Below are 25,884 nucleotides of genomic sequence, written 5' to 3' on the forward strand. Positions count from 1 at the left end.
AGATAAGGGTCACAGGGTCACCACTCCCAAGATACCATGAGCATTGATCTGGTCGCTAGGTACCTCCTGGGTAAGCAATGGGCGCAGAGCCTCTATAGCACGGATCCATTGATCACAAGAGTGATTCATATCCCGAGCAGAATGGGGTCACGGGAGAGTGATGTAATGTGAGATTTCATCATGCTCCCATAATGGCAAGCAGCTGAAAATATGTGAATTGTTTATTTCTGGAATTTTCCACTCCTCACTTTATACCGTGGTTCAAGCTCAAGTAGCTGAAACTATTGGAAAGCAAAATTGCAGGGAGGAGGGTGTGAGGAGGAGGGTGTGGGGAGCACCACCGCCTTGTTCTTAGCAGCTGCATCTTCCTTCTCTGAGCCAAGCAGTCAACGATCCTGATGTGTGGTCCAATTTAATTGAACCCTGCTTATGGACGAAACAGAGGCTCCCACAGATAGAGCAGCATCCAGTGGTGAACTCAGGGGTTACCTGGTCACACCCTCAATTCCTCCAAGCATAGTATTCTTCCAAACTCTATCATTGCAGGCAGGGAAATTGAGGTTCAGAAGGGTTAGATGACATGCCTGGACCACCAGCCGCACAAGGAACTGAGCCCACATCACTCTGTGGATCAAGAGCTCTCTCTCCCCGGACCTCCCTTGCAGGAAAAAGACTGATGTTCACTTTCCTCCTTGGAAGCTCCCCCAATATACACTCCCCCCCCCCATCCTCCCAGGGGTGCTTGTGGCCAGGGTACAACCAAGCTCATAGGCATATGAACCAAGTTTCTATGACCAAAATGAAGAGACGTCTTAATCTCTGAAGCAAACAGATTTTCACAATACACACGCACTGCGTGACTGGAGCTCCAGCCTGAAGCCGGCAACCCGGGAAAGAACAGATATCGGTGTTTGCTAAGTGGGAAGAGAGACGATATTGGCTCAGGAGGAAAAAAAATGTCATCTTTCAGTCAGCCGAGAAGAATGTTAACATATAACCTAGAAAACCAATAAAACACGCCAGTCTTAATTCTTCCAGGCTGCCTACATGAAATAATTCATGAAATTGCATCCAAGAGCCCCGACATTTGCCTCCTAATTTTGATAGAGAAGATTTGTTTCCCAAGGCCTGATATCGGCAGCAGGTATATTGACTTTGTAGATTCCTTCCCGGCCACAGGTGATCAGAATGTGTGTCCCTAGTCAGAACGTTCAGAAATGGCATTGTTAACCACGCCGTGTGTCCGTTCGTCTGCTTATCCACCCGTTCATCTGCTCAGTCAGGGAAGGGAGCTGCTTCTGTGACCACAGTGCCTTCTAAAAGGAGCCTATCTCTAGAAGTCTCTCAGCCAGGCAAAAGTGGATGGAAGAAACATCCAGAAACTGGTATGCCAACTAGAAAGTGTGAGGTAAAGGTGCACAAAGCGTGAACAGAAAATGAGGTGATGTAACATTACGGTTTGAGTGTGAAATGTCCCTTTAATAGGCTTAGTGGTTGGGACACTTGGTCCCTGGCTGGAGGGCAAGGAACTTCAATGACATTGGGCTGCTTAGCCATGCGCCATGCGTTGACCAGCAGAGGTGAGCCTCGGGGCTCAGAGCCTGACCCTGCTTCCTGCTTTCTGTTTAGGGGTTGACAAGGATGCAGGTCACTGTTTCCTCCCCACCCCCACCCCCCCATGCTGTGAACTACCTCCCTGCCCCCAACCATGAGCCATAATAAAGCATACCACCGTTAATCTTCTTTGGGGTATTTGGTCACAGCCAAATAAATGAACTAATCCTGGTAGAAGGGCCATGGAAGGAGGGATTTTGAAAGAAATGGACAGTTTTATCAGTTCCTCTTCCCTTGCTGTGGTAAAACACCATGACCAAGGCAGTTCATCTGGGCTCTGGATATTTGGGTTTATGGTTTCAGGTTAAGAGTCAATCACTAAAGGGAAACTTGGCAGCAAGCATCAGGAATAGAACTGGAGAGGGAAGCTGATAATATAGGTGACAAGCAAGAAGCAGAGTGAATCCAGCAACACTGGTCTGTAAACTCTCATGGGCCACCTTCTGTGACGCCTGCACTCCAGCAAAGTCGCTGTTCCTACATCTACCCGAACAGTGCCACCAACTGAGGACCAAGTATGGAGACTGGAGGGGAGGGGGACATCTCAGTCATACCACCACCAGAATAGCTAGTGTTGAGCAGAGATTCGTTATCTCCAGAGTCAGCCAGCCACAGATGGTAAAATAGTCGGGGGTGAGTTCTAGAAGGTTCCTAAGACAAACATTCGAATTGACTGCACACTCAGTAGCTCACTGGATCTGTTTGAGTGGGGTGATCATGACACATGTGCCGGGCCCCATCTCAGTCCCCCATCAAATGCTGTTTTCTGTCTCAGTCTGTGAAGCTATGTCTGCAATGTCTGTGCCTGAACTAAACACATAGGGGCTTTTGTTTTTTGTTTTGTTTTGTTTTGTTTTGTTTCCTTTCCACTAAATACTATATGAACTACTTATAGAATGTTTACATTACATTACAGACAGCCAGCAGCTCCATGTACTAGAGATGTTGTTATGTAAATCATCTAGAGGTGACTTCAAAGGACAGGGGACCATGTGCATACCATGTGCTGTGCCGTTTTGCGTCCGAGAACATCTGCAGAGTTTGGCATCTGTAAGGAGAAATCTTGTGAGCAGAGGTTCACTTAGGACCGAGTGGTGCCAGTTGGGGAGGTGTATCACAAAACACCAAAGCCCTGGGTGACTTTGTAAGAAGGGAAAGTGTTGGGGACCAGGGAGATGGCTCAGTGGATACGAAGTTTGGCTACTCAAGCATAAGGACCTAAGTTTGGATTCCCAGCACCCACCTAAAAGCCAGGCAGAGCAACCCATGCCTATGATCCCAGAGGCAGGGGGATCCCTGGAGCTTATTGATCAGCCATTCTCGCTAAAGTGTGGACCTCCTGGTATAGTGGGAGATGCCTCAAAAAACGAGATAGAGAACAATTGAGAAAGGCACCTGATGTTGGCCTCTGCTTTCCACATGCACATGCTCCCATGTATGCACATGTGTATGCACACACACATGCACACATGCATGCACACACACATGTACACACACATGCACACACACATGCACACACATGCACACATGCATGCACACATACATGCACACACACATGTACACACACATGCACACACACATGCACACATACATGCACACCAACAAAGAAGAAAGAAGGGTCACATCTCACTAAACTGTACAATGTGGTGTCAGAGAATGCTTACAGCTGTCCTGATGTACGTGACTGTGAACTTTGACTGTATTTTGCACACTGGGCTCCAAAAAGATACTTCCCCAGAAATCCTTCCCAGAAGCAGACCTCTACTTCAGCAGCTGGCATTGATCTCACGAAGAGCCCAGGGTTGTGGAAGCAGGACACCTGGGTTCTATACTGAGGCTGAGCAGGGGATACCCATCATTTGATGGTCAGACTCTGTACTTTGATTTCCCCCATGGGGCTAGCCACACCCACCCACCTGACTGTAATTCACGTGATATGGTAACCTCTATGACAGTGGGTGGGACAATCTGGGACCTTAGGGTCAGGATTTGTTTCTGAGTGATGTAGAATGAACACCCTCATTGGCTCCGGCTTTTTTTCTACATCCCCCTGGCCAGGGTTCCAGGGTACCAGAGTACCCTCTACTACTAACCATCACACATGTAACATGGATAACAGAGGTGTCTGTGCATTCCTTGGGATCCTTGTGACTCTATCCTCAACATCTCCTAGACAGGCTCTGGAGTATCTGTGGGATTTGCCAGAGTCTGGGGTGGGGGTTGGGGGAAGGCAAACATCAGATAAGAATTTTCTCATCACCATGGAGTTGAGAGCTCTAAAGGGGCCGTGGGGAAGTCACACGAACTTGCCTTGTGATTTCAAGTCTCTGAGAAATTGGCAAAAGCTTACATTTTGTTCCCACACCTTCTAAATTGACTTTTTTTTTTTTTTTTTGGTGTGGGGGGGAGGGTACTGACAGGACTTGATGGAAACAGATTAACAAGGTGAAGTTCATTGGCTGATGGAAATATTCGGAATGGGGATTACAAGGAGTGGTTTTTTTTTTCTTCCTTTTTTTCATTTAGCTTGTGGGGATGTGACAGTCTCTTGGGGGCACAGCACCCGTTCTCTCTAATCTCTCTGGACACTTATCTTCTGTTTTGAAATTATGAAGAGGGGAGGTCACATTCCCACGGTGACTGGCTTGCTATCTGGGACAAGCTGGAGAAAGCTATTAACGAGAAAACATGAAATTGAATCTCGCCAAGCAGAGATTCCCATTTTCCTGTAGTCCCTTCAAAGCCTCCCCACAGCCTGGTTTGATGAGGATGAAGATGTCCATGGGCGTTTGAGGGGGAAAATACCATGTTTCCTAAACACCAAGGAAAATACGATCCCATGCCAAAGAAATTTAGTTTCTCTAGCAATCCTTCTTGGCGAGCTTGTCCCGATCACGGCATCTTTGTTGATCAGACTCTTGTCCATCCTCTTCTGGCCTTTCATGGCCTCGATTCACTTAATATTTTGAGATCCACTAATGCGTTCTCATAGCCAGTATTTACTGAGCGCTTTCTATGATCCGATCTCTTTGCATGCCTATTTAGAATTGTAATACGTTTATTTATTGATTGTTGTATCTGTGGGCACTCATCCGCCATGGCATTTGTGTGGAGGTCAGTTCTCTCTTTTCACAGTGGAGTGAGTGAGTGGGATCCCTGCTGATTCGAGTTGGGTCACCAGGATTGACAGCAGGTGCCTTTTCATGCAAAGCCATCATCTCTGGCCTTTTCCTGTTTTCCTAGCTTTCAGTCAGGGTAGGATACATGTAAGTTGCAGAGACAAACAACCATGAAATTGCTGTTTGACCCTTTAAATCACTCGTTAAAGTCAGTGGTCGGTTGGGTGATCCTCTGCAGTGCCCCCTCTTTCCATGTGGCTGCTTGGGGGCATCGTGTGTATGTAATCCTGTGACTCTGCATGTCAGCGCAGAGCCTCCCTCATCAGGCTGGCACAAAATGAAGGACAGACTGGACATGAAGCAATGGGCTTTAAAGTTCCCCAACCTGGAAGTGACAGGGCTCACATTGGATGGGCTGAAACCAGTCACATCTGAACATTTATGGTGAAAAACCGTCAACATTGGGTCTGGGACCCAGTTGTGGCTGACTCCAAAGTCCAAGCTCCTTTCCCTGGTTGTGACCGCCTCTCCCTGAGAAAGCCTGTCTCCTTTGACACCCTCTTTTCTGTTTCTCCTGAAAGCAAATGTTCCTCTAGGCAGACTCCCCTGGCTCCCAAGTTGTCCCCATTTCTATTGGGATTGTGACTTTGTTTTTCTTCCAGGGTCCAGCATGGATTTGCCACCTCAGCCCTCAGTACCTCAAGGTCCTCTGTTATCTATTTCCAAAGCTCTGAGAGACAGAACACGGGTGTTCTTTGATACAAAGGAGGCAGAACAGAGGTTGAAAAGCATGGGGGAGACCTCTCCTGCCCTGACAGTGCTGTGGCATGTTATATTCCATCCTCCCTTTCCCAGCACAGGGAGTCTCAGTGAATGCAACCAGCCAAGATGGAGTCCTTGGTTTCTGTGACTTCTCTTTGCTTGGGCTTATTAAGCAACCTGTACATGGTTTGCATACCACAGCTTGTTCATCCTGTGCATACAGCTTACCGTATAGCTCAGTGAGTTTTCATGCATTTATAAAACTGCACTAAAATGTAAATTTAAAACATTTCGAACCCTTAAAGAAAAAAGCACTCTGTCCATCGACAGCCACTGTAACTCCCATCCCACTGCCTAGAACCTTCAGCACTTTGCCCACTGACAAGCACCCCCCGCCCCCACACACACACTCCAATCTCCCTGTTGCCAATAGCAACTTCAACTTCCAGTTTGCAGAGGACTGGTTTTGGGGTCAGGGGTAATATGGACACAGAGCATTTTCTAAGGGTAAGAAGCCAGTTCTGGGCTTGTCATGAAGGTATCCTGTGTAGCTGTCCCTGCCTCCGGTCATTGGCACACACCTTCACATGGAAGGACATGCAGGGACCTGTGCATGCATGGATGTTTGTTTGCATTGGACATGTGAGAACATACCTATACAAGCGTATGAATCAGCTTAACATTCCTGTTGGGGCAGCTCTTGGTCTGGGCCTCTGAGGAGGCCAAGTGCATCATGGTAGTATGGTAGCAGCACAAACCAGAGGTAGAGATTGCATCTCACTGCTGTGACAAAACACCCAAAGACAGAAGCAGATTAAAGAAGGAAGGTTTTGCATTTTCCCCTTGGTTCCTCATTTTGTCTGTACGCAGGAAACAGACAGGTACAGATGCTGGGTACTCGGTTCATCATCTCCTTTTCATTGAGTTCAGGATCTCAGTCTGTGGAATGGTACTGACCACATTACCATGGGTCTTCCTGTCTTAATTAGCCCAGTCTAGGAACTCCCACAAAGGCATGCCCCAGAGGCCTGTCTCCTGGTTGATTCTTGAGCCTGTCAAGTTGATAATTATTAATTATAACATCCCCCTATTAACCATTAGCCCCCCACCTCTAACAGGTCCCCAAGACCTCATAATACCACTACCTTGGGGGCCAAGGCTTTCCATTTTGTGGGGACACTTTTCAAAAACCACAGCAATAAATATGCATGCATTTGTGTACCGTGTTCAACCCCCGGACGTGTATATGATCATTCACATGTATGTATACCTCCATCTGTGCATTTACATATGTGTACAGGAAAGGGCACAGATATGTGTACCCGGAGAAACTATAACAGACACATAAACACCTGTGCCTTTTCATCTAGCTATGAGAGTCCTGTGGTAGTGCCATGGGTCACTTTGCTCTTGTGGCCCCATCTAAGCCAATTGTCTGGAAGGAAAGGCTTTTAAGGCAATGTGGGATTTGCCTCATGCAGAGAGAGGGACACTCATCCAGCTTACTTAGTGCCTAGGAAGTCCCTGGGAAGGCTCCATGTGAGTGTGATGTTGGGTTCTGGGCAGGGGACGGAAGAAGGGGAGAAGCAGGAGATGTGGGCTTGAGTGGGATGTGTTCCTCTCTGGCTAGGTGGCCATGGGCACACAGCCAGTGTCCACCCAATGGAAGGCCAGTTCTTTATCTGGCTTTTCTGCACTGGTCCCTCTCTGGTCTCTTCTCCCCCAGAGCTTAGTCCCATCCCAAACGCAGTATTGTTTCTACCCCATAACACTTGGTGGCACTACCTTATGTACTATCTGATCTGGTACTAGACTGGATGTCCCCAAGGCCAGCATGGTGCCTGGCAGGGCAGGGTAGGAGATATAGGAGGTATGAGCCCAACACTCACATGGATGTATGAGTGGCAGAGTGAATGAAGGAGTGAGCAGAGGGATAGGAAACCCATTTGGCCTTGACCCTCCCTTGCTAGAGAGAAGAGTGTCCCATTGTTGTCCTGGTTAGCTTTGTTAACCTCCAAATAGTCTATTAATATGTGAGGAGAAGCCTGGATTGAGGAATTGTCTCAATCATATTGGCCTGTGGATATATCTTTGGGGGATTGTCTCAATTATTAATGGATGTGGGAGGGCCTAGCACACTGTGGGCGGCACCATTCCCTAGGCAAGCGGGCATGGGCTGTATAAGGAAGCTAGCCAAGCATGAGCCTATAAACAAGTCAGCAAGAAGCATCCTCCATGGTTCCTGCTGTATGTGTTTAGTGAGAGAGTTCCAGGTTGGGGAGTAGAGCTGAATAGAAAAGCCAACAGGCCTGCCTTCAGGCTCCTGTTTGAGTTCCTGCCCCGACTTTCCTCAGTGGCACCCTGTGATCTGGAAGATGGATAAACCCTTTCATCTACTAAATGCTTTTGCTTAGAGTGTTTTATCACAGCCACAGAAACTAGAACAGGGCTCACATTTCTCGTCCCCAGAGCCCCATTTCTTAGGGCATGTGTGGCAGGGGGTGTCACAGGTCTTTCTAGTGAATGTCCAGTGGCATAGAGTTTTGTCATAGTATTTGCTGCATAGACACAACCACTGTCATTGCACGGAAGCAGCCGCAGACACCTACAAAGCCAGTGTGGTTGTGAGCCAGACTTTGTTCAGGACAAAGATACTTGACTAATATGACCATAATGAAAATTCCTAATAGGCCTCGGTGTCTGGTCTTTCCTAAGTCCCCTGCTTCCCTCTGGCCTGGAGCAGTGTGAGCAGAGGGCTAGGGGGCTCTGGAGAAACTGGGTCCAGTCCTGTTCCCCACTGTCCTGATTCGGAAGGATCCTGAGTAAGTCATTTGCCCCTCTGACCACCACGTGCATAACACAGCATGCACCCCATGCATAATAATTTTAATTTTTAAAATTAAAAATGAATAGTAACAGGGGGTGGGGATGCGGCTCAATGTTAGAACACTTGCCTAGTGGCATAGGACACTGAGTTCAGTCTGAAATCACACATACACACACATATACACACCACACACATATATACACATATAAATATATGCATATATACATATACACACACCACACACACATACATATACACACATACATATACACACATACACACACCACACACATATACATACACACACACATACATATACACACATACATATACACACATACATATACACACATACACACACCACATACATACATATACACACACATACATATACACACACATATACACACCACACACACATACATATACACACACATACACACACCACACACATATACATACACACACACATACATATACACACACATACACACACCACACACACATACACACACCACACACACATACATATACACACACACATACATATATACACACATATTCCACACAAAGACACACAAACATATGTATACACACACAGTATACATCCACCACATGCACACATATACACATATACATACACACACCACACACAGACACACATACATACACACACAGAGACACACATGCACACATACATACACACACCACACACACAATACACACACACATATACCTTCATACACACACACATATGCACCGGCACACGCATACAGCTGTGCCTGTGATTTTCATGAGGGACTGAACTTTTCCAGGGAAGAGGCATTGCTTGACTTTCTGGGATGCACTGTTTGCCATGTGCATGGAATTTGCAAAACCAGGTCAGCAGATAAGAACAGCAAACAGGTCTGCGCTGCTTTGAGCAGGAGCTTGGCACAGGCTGCACTCCGTGCTCAACTCCGTGTCTCTGCAGCCCAGTTATTTTCCAAACTTTCCACAGAGCAAACACACATGTCTGGTTTCACTTCCCTCTGACTCAGAATTCTTCCTCCCTCCCCTCCCCTTCCTTCTTTCCTCTTCTCCCCCTTCCTTCTCCTCCCCCCCCCCCACTTTTCTCAATTTACAAAAGTAACATGAGTTTATTGGAGAGAAATTAGAAAGGAGAGATAAGCAGATGGAAAATGGGTAAAGAAAGCCCTAGGTTTAGCACGCGGAGATAACTCTGCCAATACCCTGTGATCCGTCCTCTTTGTGAGTTTTCAATGCATATAAATGAGGTGGAGCGATGTATACATTTTTTAAAACAGCAGTTCAGTTTACTGTTCGGATGAAAAAGAAGCGTGACTCGGGCCAGCAACAAGTGCCCACGGGGTTTTGACATCCAACCCTGAAAGTCCACAAGTTCAACATCTATTTGGTCCTTTGTCATCTCATCCCTGATGGGGCGGAGCACAGGAAGCACCCCTGTGTTCAGCTAATGGTGTAGGTCCCATGTTAAGACAGAGCGTGTAAAGCCTACCTTGGTGTTATATCCTGTTCTCAGGGGCAGCGGGCAGGGTAGAAACAAGACCTTATGGCTTGGGAGACAGATGATAGAGTCAGGACTGGAAGGTAATGTTCACTTCCGGCTCTGGCCAGAACAGTCTGCTTTTTGCTCTGCTCTGCCACATGCCCTCACTACCACCTGTGGGGCAACCCCACATGTTGGGGCTCCACCGTGCTGGACTCCTCCCTTCAAGGAGCTTCCATTGTTGCTATTTTGACATCATGGCTGGGGCAGTCTCTAGGATAAGAAGGTTGTCTCCCCTGAGCTCAGTAGAACTGAGTTCCCAAAGTGGTCCCTCTTTAAATCAGGGGTCCCTTATTTGTGAAATCACCTTTCCCAGGGGCTCTTAGAAAGTCCTAGAAAGATGTGAAGATTCGAGGTGAAGACTCAAATGGGGAGCCTACGGCCTCCCGTTCTGGGGAGGGGAGACCCTAGATTCTTGTACGGAATGTGTCTTTTGTAAGTAGCATCCTTGCCCCAGGCAAGATGGCACCAGAAACTCTCAGTTTTGTGGCTTGTCATAGAAGCTTTAAATAATGAAGATGGTCACCTTGTCTCATTTAATCTCCAAAGTGCTGCAGAGCAGAGGGTGTCCACACTGAGCAGGTACAGCTTGAGAAAGGATAGGAGAAGCACATCCTGTCCCCAGTTAACAGCCAGCATGTGACCGCACCTCTGCTGAGCCGCTGGAAATTGACCATGGTTAATATGTGTTCCACCCCCACCCTCACAGAGTTCCATGGCTTCCAGAGGTTTCTGGTAATTTGCCCTGGAAACTCAGGACAGTTTCACCATGGCTCTCCTTTCTGGAGTGCATGCTCTGAACTAGGTGGGCTCACTGTCTCAGTTTCCCCGTCTGTCCTGTGGGAATAGTCGTAGCAACTTAAAGAACAAAGAAAACCAAGTCTCAGAGAGAGAGGTAGGGCGAGGAATGCAAAAATAGAATAATTTAAAGATGAACTCAAGTGGGCCATTCTGAGGAACACCATCGCAGGTTATCCTCAGGCCTTTACATGCATATCCACACGTGTGCATGCACTCCCACACAAGTAAGAAGCAGGATTAGATGAGACAGTTCAGGTAATGAAAGTCACCTAGAAGCCTCTGCATTGTCCCCCATACCCTAGATGACTGCCAAAGATGACTGTCCCCCCAAACAGCCTGCTGCTGATCTTCTTGAGGAGACTTGACAAGGAACACTTGGTTAGAAGTGGTCCCAAGTCAGCCCAGAGGCCCCTACCCTGCAGTGACAGGGTGTGGGAAAGGCCCCCACCGCACCTCTCCATGGGCCAACCCTGACTACCTTGTCAACGGACACCCCCATGCTTATCCCTCGGTTTCTCTCCGTATAATCTGCTGTAATCTGTTCCCCCACCACTGATCTCCATGAGACTATCCACTCCGAGCAAGGGATCCCCCTCCTGCCTGTCACCTGCACACACTGTGGTTACATTGGAGGGAAAGTCTCCCTCTGATCGGAGCTGTTCCAAGCTATCTCTGGCAGAACTTGATTTGTTTTCACAGAAAGCAGAGCCATCCAGTTAAGAGCCTTTTGTGGGTCATGATATCAAACTAGGATTTGGCTTTGTTTAAAAAACAAAACAAAACAAAAAAAAACATTGTTTCCTGATGTGTTTTCTCTTTATATCTGTTAGGGTCTAGCACTCTGTGTGGCGATATAAGGAGGCTATGATCGAAGCTTCTTTTTGTAATATTGCTGTCTTCCGTTTCTCATTGCTGTAATGAAATACTTGAGCCTGGGAAGTTTATAGAGATTAAAGGTTCATTCACATCAGGACTCTTGTAGATGGATAGTCCAATAGCATGGCTCATGTACCTGGTGAGGGCAGCCACAATAAACAGCAGGTTTATCTCCTGTCTCTCCCTCCATGGTAACCTACCAACGGCATCAGCGACGGCCCATGTTATGGCCTCACTTAATTCCTTTCCTAAGGCCCCATCTCCATGGCCATTCATAGTTGGGTTGAGGGGTTAAATTTAGCACAAGGGAATTTGAGGGGTCACTTTGAAACCGTAGCAGATAGCTGGAATGTTCAACCCCAGTTTGTTATGCACAAAGGATGAATAAAGTGAGCTGATCCAGCGAGTAGGTCTGGAGTGATCATGATGGACAGAATCCTGGATAAATACTGCAGGCTGACGCTCAGAGATGCTGAGAAGGATCAGGGCTCAGAGAAGAGCACATCCCAAGCAAGAAGCCTTCAAACAGTGTTCTACACTGCACTGGGCTTCTCATTGTGACAGAATGCTACTGTGGCCTGCAGATCTTCAGTGAGCTGGAGGTCTTACCCCCCTGGGGGGCTTTTTGGGATCTTGAATGTTCTCTCCCCATGCAAGTGAAACCACAGAGGATGAATGTCATTCCGTGTCCTACAGCACCACGTCGTAGTCAGGGTGGCAAGGAGAGAGTAGCATGGCCAGAGCCACACATCTCAGTTCTTAAAGGGCCAGAGCAGCCAGCTTCTGGGCACTTCACAAATATCTCAGATCCAATAGAAAGAGAGACAACAGAAAGACCACAGAGAATTCGTGCCTCCCTCTTCCTGCCAGGCATCTCTGAGCTCTGCAATCGTGTTTGGCAGGAGGAGGGAGATGTGAGTTAACAAAAGTCAAGCCCCGGGGCTTCGGAGATGATCCCAGTGGAGAAAGTATTCGCTATTCAAGTATAAGGACCCAAAAGTCCATAGCAGCTGTGTAAAAATCCATGTGCATGCCGGGGAGGCAGAGACAGGTGGATCCCTGCAGTTCGTTGGCTAGCCAAGTCAGCCAGAGGAGTGACTGACCCTGCCTCAAAACATAAGGTAGAGGGCAACTGAGAATGCTACCTGCTGTCACTCGCTGGCTCCACATGTGCCAATACCTCACAATACCTGGTCCCTACGCGCAAAGCCAAGACCCTTGGAGTCTAGCCTTAGCTCATTCTAACAATGTTTTTCTTGCCCAGCTTGGATGTGAGCCCCAGGCAAGTCCTTCCTTAATGAAACTCCATAACTCTTCATTTCCTAGGAACACGCTGTGTTAAGCAAGTGACAAATCTCTGGCCCTTCCCATTTTTATAAGCAGCTAACCTGGCATTTTTTTATTATTATTATTATAAACTCCCCAAAGTCCCAAAGTTTAATATCATCAGTGTTAGATTCATGGAGGACTTGGAAGCTGGAGATTGCCTGAGGCCAGAATTTGGTAGAGTGTGCAACCTGTCACTTGGAATATGATTTATTGGCTCGGGGGAGGGAGAAAGAGCATGGGACAATTCAGTAGGGTTTTGAGTGTCGCAAAGTTGGGGACAGGAACTGCAGACATTTGTAACTCACCCTGACAACTGAAGAGCTTTAAAAATAACAACTGATTAAAAAAAAAAAAAAAAAAAAAAAAACTGCCTTGGGTACTCAAGAGATTCAGAGGCTGGGATGGTTCCCACTTAGCTGTGGCTTGCCAAGTCAAACCCTGGGACAAGCTCTTTGGAGTCCAGCCTTGACTGGGTTACTCAAATACCCCATATGGCACCCTATCTCAGGGCCTTTGCACTGGCTGGGCCAGCAGCTAGGACTCTCTCCTCTAGATTTCTTCCATGTTTGGCTTCTTCATTAAGCTAACCTTAACCCTTCCCCCACACTGGCCCTCTGTGAGGCAATCACATTACCTCCTGACCTATATATGTTATATATGCCTAATGGTGATAATTTTATCAATGGTGATAATTTTATCAATGGTTCTAAGTGTCACCATTTATGCCCTAGACAGAGACTGCCCCTGCATGGTCTCAGTTTGCTGTCACCAATCCATACTAACTGCCCACTGGATTAGTGTCACATAACTACTGTGAAAAGTAGCCAGAAACAGAGCGTTTAAAAGAATAAAAATCCATTTTGGAAGTCAGATGTCCAAATGGGACTCTCTGAGTTAAAAATCCAAGTACAGGCCAGGCTATGTTCTCCCAGGGATTCCTGTGTGTCAGGGGGTGGGGGGTGGTGGTGGGGAATCCTCTTCCTGCTTCTCTGGCAATTGCCTTCCAGAATCTTCTGAGCCAGTACTTGTGATCTAGACCCATGATGCATTGCTCTGGCCTCATCCTCTCTCCGAGCTGCTTCTGGCTCTTCATTACCTTTCATTGGAGCCACCAGATGGTACAGAATTGTCCCATCACCTTATCTTTAATTGGTCACATCTGCAACGTCCTTATAGGCCATAGATAGCACTCAGTGGGACACTGTGGTTTGGGGATCTCTGTCATCTTTTAGAAGTGGCTGAGCCCCTAAAAGACCAGTATTGTCCTAGCCCCCCCTCCATTTTCCATACCTGCTCTGGGTCCATTGTCTGCTGGTGAGCAGACAGGCGTAGAGAGAGGGGTGAATCCCTTTCATGACCAAGGTGTAGGTCAAGTGAGGCCGTTTAAACCAAGACCTTAAAGGTTGACTCTGCTGGATGAGCTTGTCCCACTCCTGACAAGCCCATGGCAGGCTAGCTCACGACACAGATTTTTCCACCCCAGGGCCATCTTTCCTAATGGCTAGCTGCACTTCTCAGATTTAAAAAAATATTCAAGGTAGCTTTGGGGCCACTGCCAGAAGCCAAGCTGGGAGAGGTAGGTGATTGGCAGGGAAGGCAACCCCCTAGCAGTCTTTGTGCCTCTTTTAAGAGAAATGATTTGGTTACTCAGAGAGATACCAAGAGGGGTGCATGGATACACACATGCAAGTGTATGCATGTGTGTACACATACTGCCTCAGAATCTAGAAGAGGATCAGTTAAAGCCCCGAGCCACTGAAGCACCTTCTCCTGACCTCCAGACTAAGTGCTCCCGAGCACAGGAGGTTCCATTCATCTTCATTGTCCCAGAGGATGGTGGTAGAGATGTCATAGCTGTACTTACTGAAGATCTATGCGCACCAGGGTCTCAGGAGATGTTGGGAAGCAAGGGAGGGGCTCCTGGAGCCCAAGTGTCATCCAAGGACCCCGGTTCCCATGGCCAGCTCTGGATGAAGGAGAGACATCTACACAGCCATGTTCTTGGCAGCACTGAGCACACTGGCCAATATGTGTGCTGGTTAGCTTTTAACTGTCAACTTGATGCAATCTAGAGTCACGTGGGAAGAATCTCAGTGAGGGACTGTCAGCATCAGGTTAGCCTGTGAACATGTCTGTGGGGAGTTGTCTTAATGGTTATTTGATATGGGAAGATCTATCCTGAATGTAGATACCCAGTCTGGGCCCTGGATTATATAAGAGGAGAGCGAGAGCAAAAGCGAGGGTTGGGGGAGGTTTCTCCCCTCTCCACTCCTGATGGCAGATACGATATAATCTGCTTCGTCCTTGACCACTTGACCATCCTCAGTCATGAGCTGTGACCTGGAACTGTAAGCAGGATAAAACCCCAAGTTGCTTTCTGTTAGGGAGTCAACAGCCACACACACACACACACACACACACACACACACACACACACACACAAAACCTAGAACAACATGGATCCAACCTGAGTCTTCTGGTGAACAAACAGTATGCTCTTCAGCCATTTAAAGAGGAGACATTTTCATTCACAATCCACCAATGAGCCTGCAGACGCTATGCCCAGGGAAGGAGACAGACACAGAAGATGAATACGTTTTACCGGAAAGCCTTCAAAAGCCACGCTCAACCAAACGTGGTGGTTCACATCTGTAATCAGGGCACTTGGGAGACTGAGGCAGGAGGATGTGGAGTCCCAAGCTAGCCTGGGCTACACAGAGAGACACGTTCTCAAAATCCACAGGCTGGGGATGTAGCTCGGAGTACTTACCTAGTATGTGTAAACCGGATCTCTACACTGAAGCAAAGAAGGAAAAAAAAAATTCAAACTCTTGGAAAAAGAAAGTGATGTGAAGTGGCCAGAGATGGGGACAGGTGAGGGACCAGGAGAGATGTTGGCCTAACAACATAAGATTTCTTAGAACTAAGTTCAAGGTTTCCGTTGTTTGTCATGGTAACTGGCTGATACACGTGTGTGTGTGTGTGTGTGTGTGTGTGTGTGTGTGTGTGTGTGTGTGTGATCGTCACTAAGAACAGTATTCATTATTAGCCCAACGTAAGTATTTAAGGTACTGCTTGCAGTAATAATCTTGAGTTAGTCATTCCATAATGTTTATATTCACCAAAATCTATAATCCCAGCTACTTAAGGGAGGTTCCTGGGCTATAGAAGGAGCTCAGGGGCACCCTGGGCAACTTAGGGGCCCCCCTACCTCAGAATAAAAAGCCCCAAAAGAACTAAGAATGTAACTCAGTGGTAGGATGTTTGCCTGACCTGCACGAGGCTCGGGTCTCCCTCCCTAGGGACAATGACAACAAATTCTCTTTGACACTTGACTTCCTCATCTTTGGAGTAGAGCTGAGACCACACTGTGGTGACACTGGAGATGCCCCCCACGGGCACATGCACTGTATGCTTATGTGCTACCAAGAGAGACAGCAACACCCACGGTACTCTGCCCTGTGACTTACGGCAAGACACGCTCCGCTCTCTGAGAGGCTAAATATGAATGTGCATCTTGGAGTCTTTGAAACACCAAAAATGTAACCCTGCCTCTTGGCGTAGGTGCTGGCTGCATAGAAAGCCCTTGGCATGAGTGAACCCTATCTTACAGACGAGGATACTGTAGCTCCCCTTACATCCTGACTTAACCTTAATCTGGGGCTACTTTGTGTCTTTTGCTCTCCAGCTGCACGGCCTTTCAGAGAAAAGCTGGGAGAAGTTTGTGTGCCCGTCAACATGTGGCTGTGTGATTAGGTTTGTCCTTCCCACCCTGGATCTCAGTATCTGGTCCTGTAAAATGGGAAGATGACCCAGACCGACCTTGCAGGATTCAGGGAGGTCACATTGATCTCAAGTGTGCAAACCCACGTCTTATCTCTCCCATCCTCAGCTCCTCGACACCCCAGAAGTGTCTGCAAGGGTCCCATGGTCAGCCTCCTTCCAGGCTCAGCCAGCAGGTTCCATAGACATTTGAGCTGACTGGATTTTCTCCCCTCAGCCTTGCCAGAGGTCAACCTTGGCAGGAGCTCTTCACTTTGTGTTGTTGTTGTTGTTGTTTTGTTTTGAGATGGGGACTTTCATTGGCTTGGACCTACCCATTAGACTAGGCTGTCTGGCCAACAAACTCAGGATCATGTCTGTCTCTGTCTCCACTTGCTGGGATTGCAAGTGTGGGTTCTGGGGAGCAAACTCGAGTCTGTGTGTTTGCAAGGCAAGCACTTTACCTCCTTAACCATCTCCCCAGTTCCTCTCACATAATTTTTAAGTATTTTTTTAAATCAAGTGAAGACCCACAGACAAAAGTGTCCATCTCATCAGGGTAGAATATGGTGGCTATCTGTGTTCTCAGCTCCCAGATACAAACATGCAGCATAGCCCAGCATAGCCCAGCATAGCCCAGCATAGCCCAGCATAGCCCAGCATAGCCCAGCATAGCCCAGCATAGCCCCTGATGCTCTTCCTTCCAAAGCAGCTCTTCTGACACACACACATACAGAGAGACAGACAGATACACACACAGACACACAGACACACAGACAGACAAACACGCTCAGAGACACACATAAACACACACAGATACTGGTACAGATCTTCCAACTTCCAGCACACAGGCCAGGAGTGGACTCTTCCAACAGTCTCATGAGACTCCTTCCATGTGGTGAGCTTCACCCGGCTGTCTGCTGTCAGGGTGTTCTATCCCTTTTACATAGCTGTGTGTGACTGGGTGTTACCGTGTGGCTCATTCGTTGTGTCCTCGGTTTCTGTTGATGAACACAGGTTGTGTTTTAGCTGCTATAATAAAGTGCAGTGGACCAGGTGGCTTATAAAGAAAAGAAACTTTGTCATCTGTCTGGAGGCTGAACTCTAAGACCGAAGAGGCCAGCTCAATCCAGCTTTGGCCATGACTCAAGAGTTACAGACAGCCACCTTCATACTGCGTCCTCACATGGTGGAAAGTCACTGAATGAATTCTCTGGTGAAACTTTCCTATGGCTCCCCCTCACCATCCGACAGTCACCTCTGTTGGCTCACACCTCTCTGGCCAGCACACTGGGGTCAAGGATATCAGCGTAGGAACTGGAGGCTGTAGTTACTTGGGTTCTCACAGATTACTTCCGGGCTGGATGTGGGTAGAACTGTAGCCAGACATTGGCTACTTGGCGGATTCTTCTTCCTTCCACCCTTCTCCACCCCTCCCCTTCCAGCCATTCAAACCCCTCTAACACTAGGTAGGAGAGAAAGGATAGAGGGGGAAGGGGGAGCCGTTATCATTAGACTACTTCCTGCTCATCAGGGGCATCAAGTTCCTAGGGGCAAGTTTGACCTTTGCCATCGGGATATCTAATTTTTTTCTTGTTTCTTCTTTGCATGGGACTAGTTAACAAACCGAAACCAACAGCAACCAACCAATGGGGACCCTAGCATTTATTTGTCCTCTCAGAAGTCCTCAGAATTCCAAATGTCACACAATCGCAGAAACTATCTGTAGCTGGCAAAATCACGCCCCTCCTAGAGCAAGAGCAAGAAGCCAATCAATCAGCTGCTGTAGACAGTCTGAAGCAGCCCCATATCCTACACCTGGGATTAAAACAAAAACAGATTCCCACAACATTTCTGGGTTTTTTTTTTTTTTTTTTAAGAAATCAAGATTCTCATGACATAAAAACTATTAGAATTTTTATCATGCTGTAGTTCGTATCTGAGGGTAAATGTGGGTGTTCGTGTCTGCTGGGCATTTATCCAGGGGAGGAACTGTTGGCCATGGGCTATCCGCATATTTGGCAGTCATAGATGAGCCAGATCATGGCTGCACCAGTATCCACTCTGGCTAGCATCCCCAGATAATTTAGCATAGTGAGACAGGAAGCAGCCACTGTCAGTGGTGGCCGAAAAGGGGACTTCACGTGGTCATCCTGAACCGTGGATGCGGGGAGTCTTGGGGCCTGATGCAATTATTTGCTCTTCTGTGTGTAGGAGGGAGGACTCTGGTCTATAATGAGTGTAGGTGGCCGCTGGAGAACGAGGTATCCAGGGGAGGGAATCCACCCACGGTCTTCCATCTCTGATACTTAAATGTCAACAGAGCCAAATTGGCTGCTCAGCTAGCCCTTCCTCCACCTCTGCAGCAGAGGCTCGGCAAACTTGCCGCTGTGCCCGAGAAGAGGGGGCAGCCTTGAGTCATCTTAGACCACTTCCTGCTCCTGCACTGGGCGACCTTGAACAGGTGACTCAGCCTGCCTGTGAGTCAGCCGCTCTTGGAACCTCACCCAGGGCAGGTGAAGAAAGGGGTCCTCACCAACATGGCTCTAGGTAGGATACGGAATGGAAAGTAGCTGTATGGGTGGACAGACAAGACAGACGGACAGGGTAGAGAGATAGGGCAGAAGGGATTACACAGATAGATAAACATGTCATTTCTCCTTTCACACATAAGTGTGATCACTATTTTATTGATCATAAAGACCTTGAAGGCCTACTGTGTGTTGTGCAGGGAACAGTGCCTATATTTTTTACACAGCTGAGTTCTGGTGGTGCAGGAAGTGTCACCCACACACCCACACACACACTTTATGATGCAGAAGCCAACTTACTTGTCAGGAGTACCCAGGGTTATGCGACCATCATGCAGCAGATCAGAAGCCTAATCCCATTGAGTCTGACTTTTGTGCCTAACCATTGGGCTGGACTTCCCTTCAGATGGCAGACACCAGGGCAGGACTCTACCTCATCCAGTCCTTCTATTAATGTGCAAAGCAGGTTTGCTCTGAGAGCTGAGGAAGCTACAGCCCAGAGGCACTGGGTAACCCATCCCGAGGCTTTATAGGAAGGAAGACGCAGGGCTGGGATTTGAACTGGGATTCTCTCTGATACCAACACTCTTACTTCTACCTGAAGAATACAAACAGTCCCAGCCAGGTCCAGTGTGCAGCAAAAGCCGAACTAACACCAGAGGAGGAAATGTCAGACCCAGAGCACTTTAGCAATAAGGCTGTAAGTGAAAAAGAAATGCATTCAAGCTGTTAATTTTATAGAGATGGAAAAATGATTATCATAATAATGACGTCCATACTTATTCTATCCAATGCTGGCTTTTGGAGGCTCTACCGGAGACAGAATTCACTCTTCTGTTTATTCATTCACTCATTCCTTTGGTGGCTCCTCCTGGTACCTGTTCTGTGTATGTCAGGAGTCAGGCTCACTGAGAAGGAGCAGACAAGCTGCAGAGTGTAAGGAGGCTGCTGCCACTGCACAATGTCCTCTCCCAGTCATTCATCCTAAACTATGAGTCCCTGAAACAGACTTTTAATGAGTCTGCAGATGGGTTGCACGCCCTCCGTCTAGACAGGTGCCCCGATTGGGTGCCATTGTTCCCATAGACACGCCCCCACGTAAGGACTGAATGTACCATTTGATGATGCTCAGAACACTTTACTGCTCCTGTCCCCACACGGGGACTCTCAGCAGGGGACTCATGGCAGACAGTGCAGTCTGAGTGGTATGAGGGACCAAAAGTTATTGTTGTGTGACAGCTTTCCCTTGAGAGATGAGCCAGGCATGGTGATGCAGGCCTGTAATCCCAGCAGCTGGGAGGCTGAAGCAGGAGAACCATGAGTTCGAGGCCAGCCCGAGCTGTATAGTGACAGTCTGTCTCCAAAAGTACAAGGGGGCTGGGGACATGACCCGTTTGGTTCAGTGCTAGCCTTGTAGACCCGAAGGGCTCATTTTAATCTCTAGGAAACCGTGTAAAGAAATACACGTAATCTCAGCGCTAGGGAGGCAGAAATGGATGGATCCCTGGATTTACCAACCAGCCATCTAAGCCTACATGCTGGGCCTAAATGTTTTTAGATCCTATCTCAAAAACAACAGTGGTTATCACCTGAGAAATGACAGCAAAGGTTGTTGTCTGGCCTCCATATGCATGAACACACAAGTACATGTGCACCTGTATACACATGTGCCCCTGCCTGCACACACATGAACAAGCATGTACTGCATATACACACATACACACACACACACACACACACACACACACACACACACACACACACATGGGCGGGTGGCAGGTAAGCCTACTGTCTTCTCTTAGTCACTATTTTATTGCTGAAAGAGACACCATGACCAAAGCAAATACATGAGAGGCCATTCTTATTCAAACCACCCCAGGCACTTTTGGACCTGGCTGAGTCTTGTATCTATATGGCAGAAAGCAGCTGACATCCGTAAAGAATCTACAAAGACATCTCTGCAGGTCGTCACCCCAGAACCAGCTCTGGAGTTCAGTGCCAGGCCTCTGAATGTCACGTGGGCATCATGGTGACGAATTGGCTGGACTCTTGGTGACTTCTGATGACTGTTGTGGACCATCTTTCTCACCACCGATGGTCATTGCCCCGGATGATCTTATTCTTTTACCTTGCAGCCTCTGTAAAGGACGGACACTCTACTCCGTGGTGAGGGATGCCAAGATTGTCTTGGATGTCAACAAGACCAGGCAGATCGCACAAGAGATTGTAAAGGTACTATGAGTTGTGGGCCCCCCACCTGGCTTAGAAAGATTCAGCCCCCTCTGGCCATCCCTTCAAGGATCCTAAGACCCAGGGTCTAGATTAAACTACCAGTTTGGACTTCAGAGACATTAGATTTTTGTCTGAAAAACAAATACATCCCTTAGGAATACTGTCCCAGATGTGTTTTATGGCTGGCATCTCATAACCAGGATACCTGGGTACAGGGAAAGGCTAGTGGGTATAGGGGAGCCCTTTAGTTCTCTTGGGTGGTGGATCCATTCCTTCGGGGTCACCAAGGGAGGCTCATTTTTGGCTCTTGGTTTAGATCGTCGTCATGAGAAAGGTAGGGGATAGCAGCCCAGTTCATAATGACCGTCCTGTCGTTATGGGACAGAGATGAGTCATGTCACAGTTAGTCCAGAAGGCAGAAAGTAAGACAATGGTCAGGGATAGCATTCCCCCAGAGACCTACCCCAAGTGACCCTGCTTCCTCCAGTAAGCTCCACCTCCCTAGACCCTTATAAAGCAGCCACTGGTTAGGTACCAAGAATTTAAAACATTCACCTGAGGGGGACCTTTCATATTCAGACTGTTACCATTAGCAACGATTATACCAGCGTCCTGGAATCCCCATGAACACCCAATCATCTTGTCTCTCATAGCTGGGGAAGCATCAGGTTGCTGGGTATTGCTTTGGATGAAGTCAGATAGGTTATCCTGAGTCTCTCAACAGCTGCCTTCTTGTTGGGTTGGACTCAGGTTCTCAGTTCCCACCAGGACTTTTAGGAGTGGACTGTAAGAACACAGATGTGGAACTGCTCACCAAGACAAAAGAATAAGGCAAAACAGTCTCTAATTCTTTACTCTTGAGCTAGACTGCCAATGGCTCTCTCCCTGTGTTCCTGATGTGGGGTCACAGAAGGTCCCCCTGAGTATCGCAGGTGGTTCTTTAGGGCTGTGTTCCGAGTAACAGAGGGAGCAAGGCCCCTTTAAAAAGGAATTGAGGAGAAATGGCTGAGGGGACCCGTTTCTCTGGTGTCTCCATCCTTTCTGGTGTCCCTACTCTTTCCCTTGGGACACTTTTTCTTCCTTTATTCTACAGGAAGCAGATTGGCTCTGGAGGCAGCTTTGCAGGGCTCTGGGGGTGATGGCTCTTGGGCTGTGACTCACATACACTTTGCCCCCCAAGTTCCATAGGTGGACCCTACACACTCTGCCACCCTTGAGGTTGCAAGTGAGGGTGGCGAGGAAGTGCCGGGGTTGTCCCTAATGAGTCCCTGTCTCCTCATCTCTTACAGGGCATGGGCTACCTCCATGCCAAGGGCATCCTTCACAAGGATCTCAAGTCGAAGAATGTCTTCTACGACAATGGTAAAGTGGTCATCACGGACTTTGGACTCTTCAGCATTTCTGGGGTGCTTCAGGCTGGCAGGTAAGAGGTCACCGAGGTGACACAGAGGGGTGCTTGATAAATGAGCATCACAGGGTTGGGAACAGACCCCAAATGTCTTGAGTGACTCGGATTGGAGGTTGAGCTTCTGGTTGTTGAAAGTTGTAGCTAGGGCTGCCGTGCCAGCGAGGGTCGCCAAAGTCATTCTCCAGATTCCGTGAGCCTTGCTCACTTGTCCTGAAAGTGGCACCTTTGAGAGTGTGCCACAAGATCCCTCAGTCTCAGAAGTGCTTGTCCTGGGCTGGAGGGCTTTTCTCTTCGCCCATGAAGGGGGTTGGCTTTTCTAGGGTGGGGGGTCAGTGAAAGCCCTAAGCTCCAAGCTGTTTTAGGAATTAATTTTAGTCCAGCAACCAAAGACAGCTAAGAGCGATGGTTTTAGGACAGCTCGCTCTTGCCAGATGGGTTCCAGCAGTTCTTCACTGTGGCTGTGGCCAAGGTGAGCGGTCTCTGAATTTGAGTTTTCCTTGTGTATTTGAAAATGCCTCCCTCATAGCATCCTTGTAAAGATGAAACAGGAGAATACAGGATGAAGATCCAGCACAGGACCCTGAGTAGCATCAGACACAGGCAAATAGCTGTCCTGCTGTGTTGTAATTAGAACTCATTTGCATATACCTCCCCAGGATCACCCAGGGAATGATTAACCATCTTTAAGTAATTAACTCTCAGAGGCCACTCACCCTGGAGCCAGCCACATTGAGTCAACCATGCGAGAAACAGCTTGATCCCAAATAAACAGCCTATAACTCAAAGGGTCTGCCCTCGAGGATTTTAATTTGAAGTGTGTACTGTGTATACACGCAACATGCATGCATACATACATCTTCAACCCTTGCATCATCTAATGAACGGCCTCTCTCCGCGGGGAGACAGCACTGTGATTTTTCTCATGGTGTTTGACTCTCTGCCGTTCTGGAGAGCCACATTTCTCTGAGGGACATCCTCCTGTCTTCCCAAAGGACTTTATCTCGGCTGTGAGCTACCTTTGAACTTGAGTCAGAGTGCTTGAAATTTAACAGAACATGACATAAACTGTTTCTGAGTGGTGTGCTAACATACAGCAAGCATCTTTGGTTTCTGTGTTCAGGTGTCACAAACACACACACACACACACACACACACACACACACACACCCATCCAAATGGGATGTTCCAGGTTCTAGAACCAACTATGCCATTAAGATACGTAGAACAACCAAACAGATCAGTAGACACATGAGAGAGTGAGTCCACCATAAAAGAGCAGGTATGGCTCCTCCCTCCCTCTATCTCCACAGCAGTACCAAGGTCCCTGGCTTGCTAAGAGAATCACACTGACTTTAGTGTGCCAGGATCCTGGAGTCAGAGCAGGGTTAGGGACACAATTGGTGCCGTCACTGTGAACCCACTGTGGAGCCATCCCTGGGCTGGTGGCCCTGGGTTCTATAAGAAAGCAGGCTGAACAAGCCATGAGGAGCAAGCCAGTAAACAGCACCCCTCCATGGCCTCTGCATCAGGTCCTGCCTTCAGGTTCCTGCCCTGTGTGAGTTCTTGTCCTCACTCCCTTTAATGATAAACTGTGACTTGGAAGTGCAAGCCAAATAAACTCTTTCCTCACCAAAACTTTGGTCATGGTGTTTATCACAGCAATAGCAACCTTGACTAAGACAGAAGCTGGTATCAGAAGTAGGCTGTCACCCGGAGGCCACCACTCCCTTTATTTCATTTTGAATCGGGTCTTTATTTAAACTTTCTTTCTTCCTTTCTTTCTTTCTTTTTTCTTTTGGTTTTTTAAGACAGGGTTTCTCTGTGTAGCCCTGGCTGTCCTGGAACTCACTCTGTAGACCAGGCTGGCCTCGAACTCAGAAATCCACCTGCCTCTGCCTCCCAAGTGCTGGGATTAAAGGCGTGCGCCGCCGCCGCCACCACCACCACCCGGTACTTTTTCTTCTTCTTGAGTGTGAGACTCCATTATACTTCCTGGTATTCCTTTCTCTTCTAACCGTCCCTTTGTATTTCTCTTTGTCCAGCTCCCTCCTTTTCCTTTTCCTTTTCCTGTTAGATCTCCCAAGGCCATTAATCTAAAACTCTTTCATGTAGCCTCAGGCAGATTTTTAGGACAAGGACTAAAAGCAGCTGCATTCTTTGCCAAAATATCACGATAACAATCTCCAGGCCATTTACGAATATTCTTCTCCTCTGGAACTCCTTGAGCTGGGCCCCCACAGCTCAGACTGCCTTCAGCACCGTCTTTCTCACTCCCACTAGGAGAGCTCATTAGCCTGCTTAAAATGCCCGATTCCTCTCCTTAGTCCAGAGTCCCAAAGTCCTCCACATCCCTCCAACAAATAGCACGGTCAGGCTTGTGGCAGCAATACCACAGTCCCTGTGTGGTAGTTTGAATAAGTATGGCCTCCATAGACTCATGTGTTTGAGTGTTTGGCCCACAGGGAGTGGAACTATCAGGAGGTGTGGCCTTGTTGGAGTAGACGTGGTCTTGTTGGGGGAAGTGTGTCACTATGGGGGTGGCTTTGAGGTCTCCTATGCTCAAGCTACACACACACACACACACATATATATATATGAATTATTATATAATTATATATTACACATATATGTATATAATTATATAATATATATTATATAATTATATATTACACATATATGTATATAATTATATAATATATATTATATAATTATATATTACACATATATGTATATAATTATATAATATATATTATATAATTATATATTATACACATATGTATATAATTATATAATATATATTATGCATAATACATATACATTTACATGTACATATACATATACATGGCATACAGTAGTATATGTGTGTACATGCTCACACTAGTAAGATGTCCAGACAGATAAAGGCCAAGCCTAATGACCTGAATTCAGTCCCTGGGATCTACATATTGGAAGGAAAGAACCAACTCCCACAGTAGTCCTGTGACCTACACACACACACAGACACACACACACACACACACACACACACACACATACACACACACGTTCCATCT

At 47.5% G+C, this 25,884-nt stretch overlaps 1 protein-coding gene across 2 annotated transcripts in view; it reads left to right on the plus strand.

The window, feature by feature from the left end:
* The window catches only part of Ksr2 (kinase suppressor of ras 2), a 367,151-nt gene that overhangs the window by 317,530 nt on the left and 23,737 nt on the right, over positions 1–25,884 (plus strand). For both annotated transcript variants that reach the window (XM_076922578.1, XM_076922577.1), the window contains exons 15-16: positions 21,327–21,423; positions 22,713–22,846. In XM_076922578.1, the coding sequence (XP_076778693.1) occupies positions 21,327–21,423; positions 22,713–22,846 (231 nt within the window). The remainder of the gene's footprint in view (positions 1–21,326; positions 21,424–22,712; positions 22,847–25,884) is intronic.

This window comes from Arvicanthis niloticus, chromosome 24 (genome assembly GCF_011762505.2).
Source record: "Arvicanthis niloticus isolate mArvNil1 chromosome 24, mArvNil1.pat.X, whole genome shotgun sequence".
Lineage (NCBI taxonomy): Eukaryota > Metazoa > Chordata > Mammalia > Rodentia > Muridae > Arvicanthis > Arvicanthis niloticus.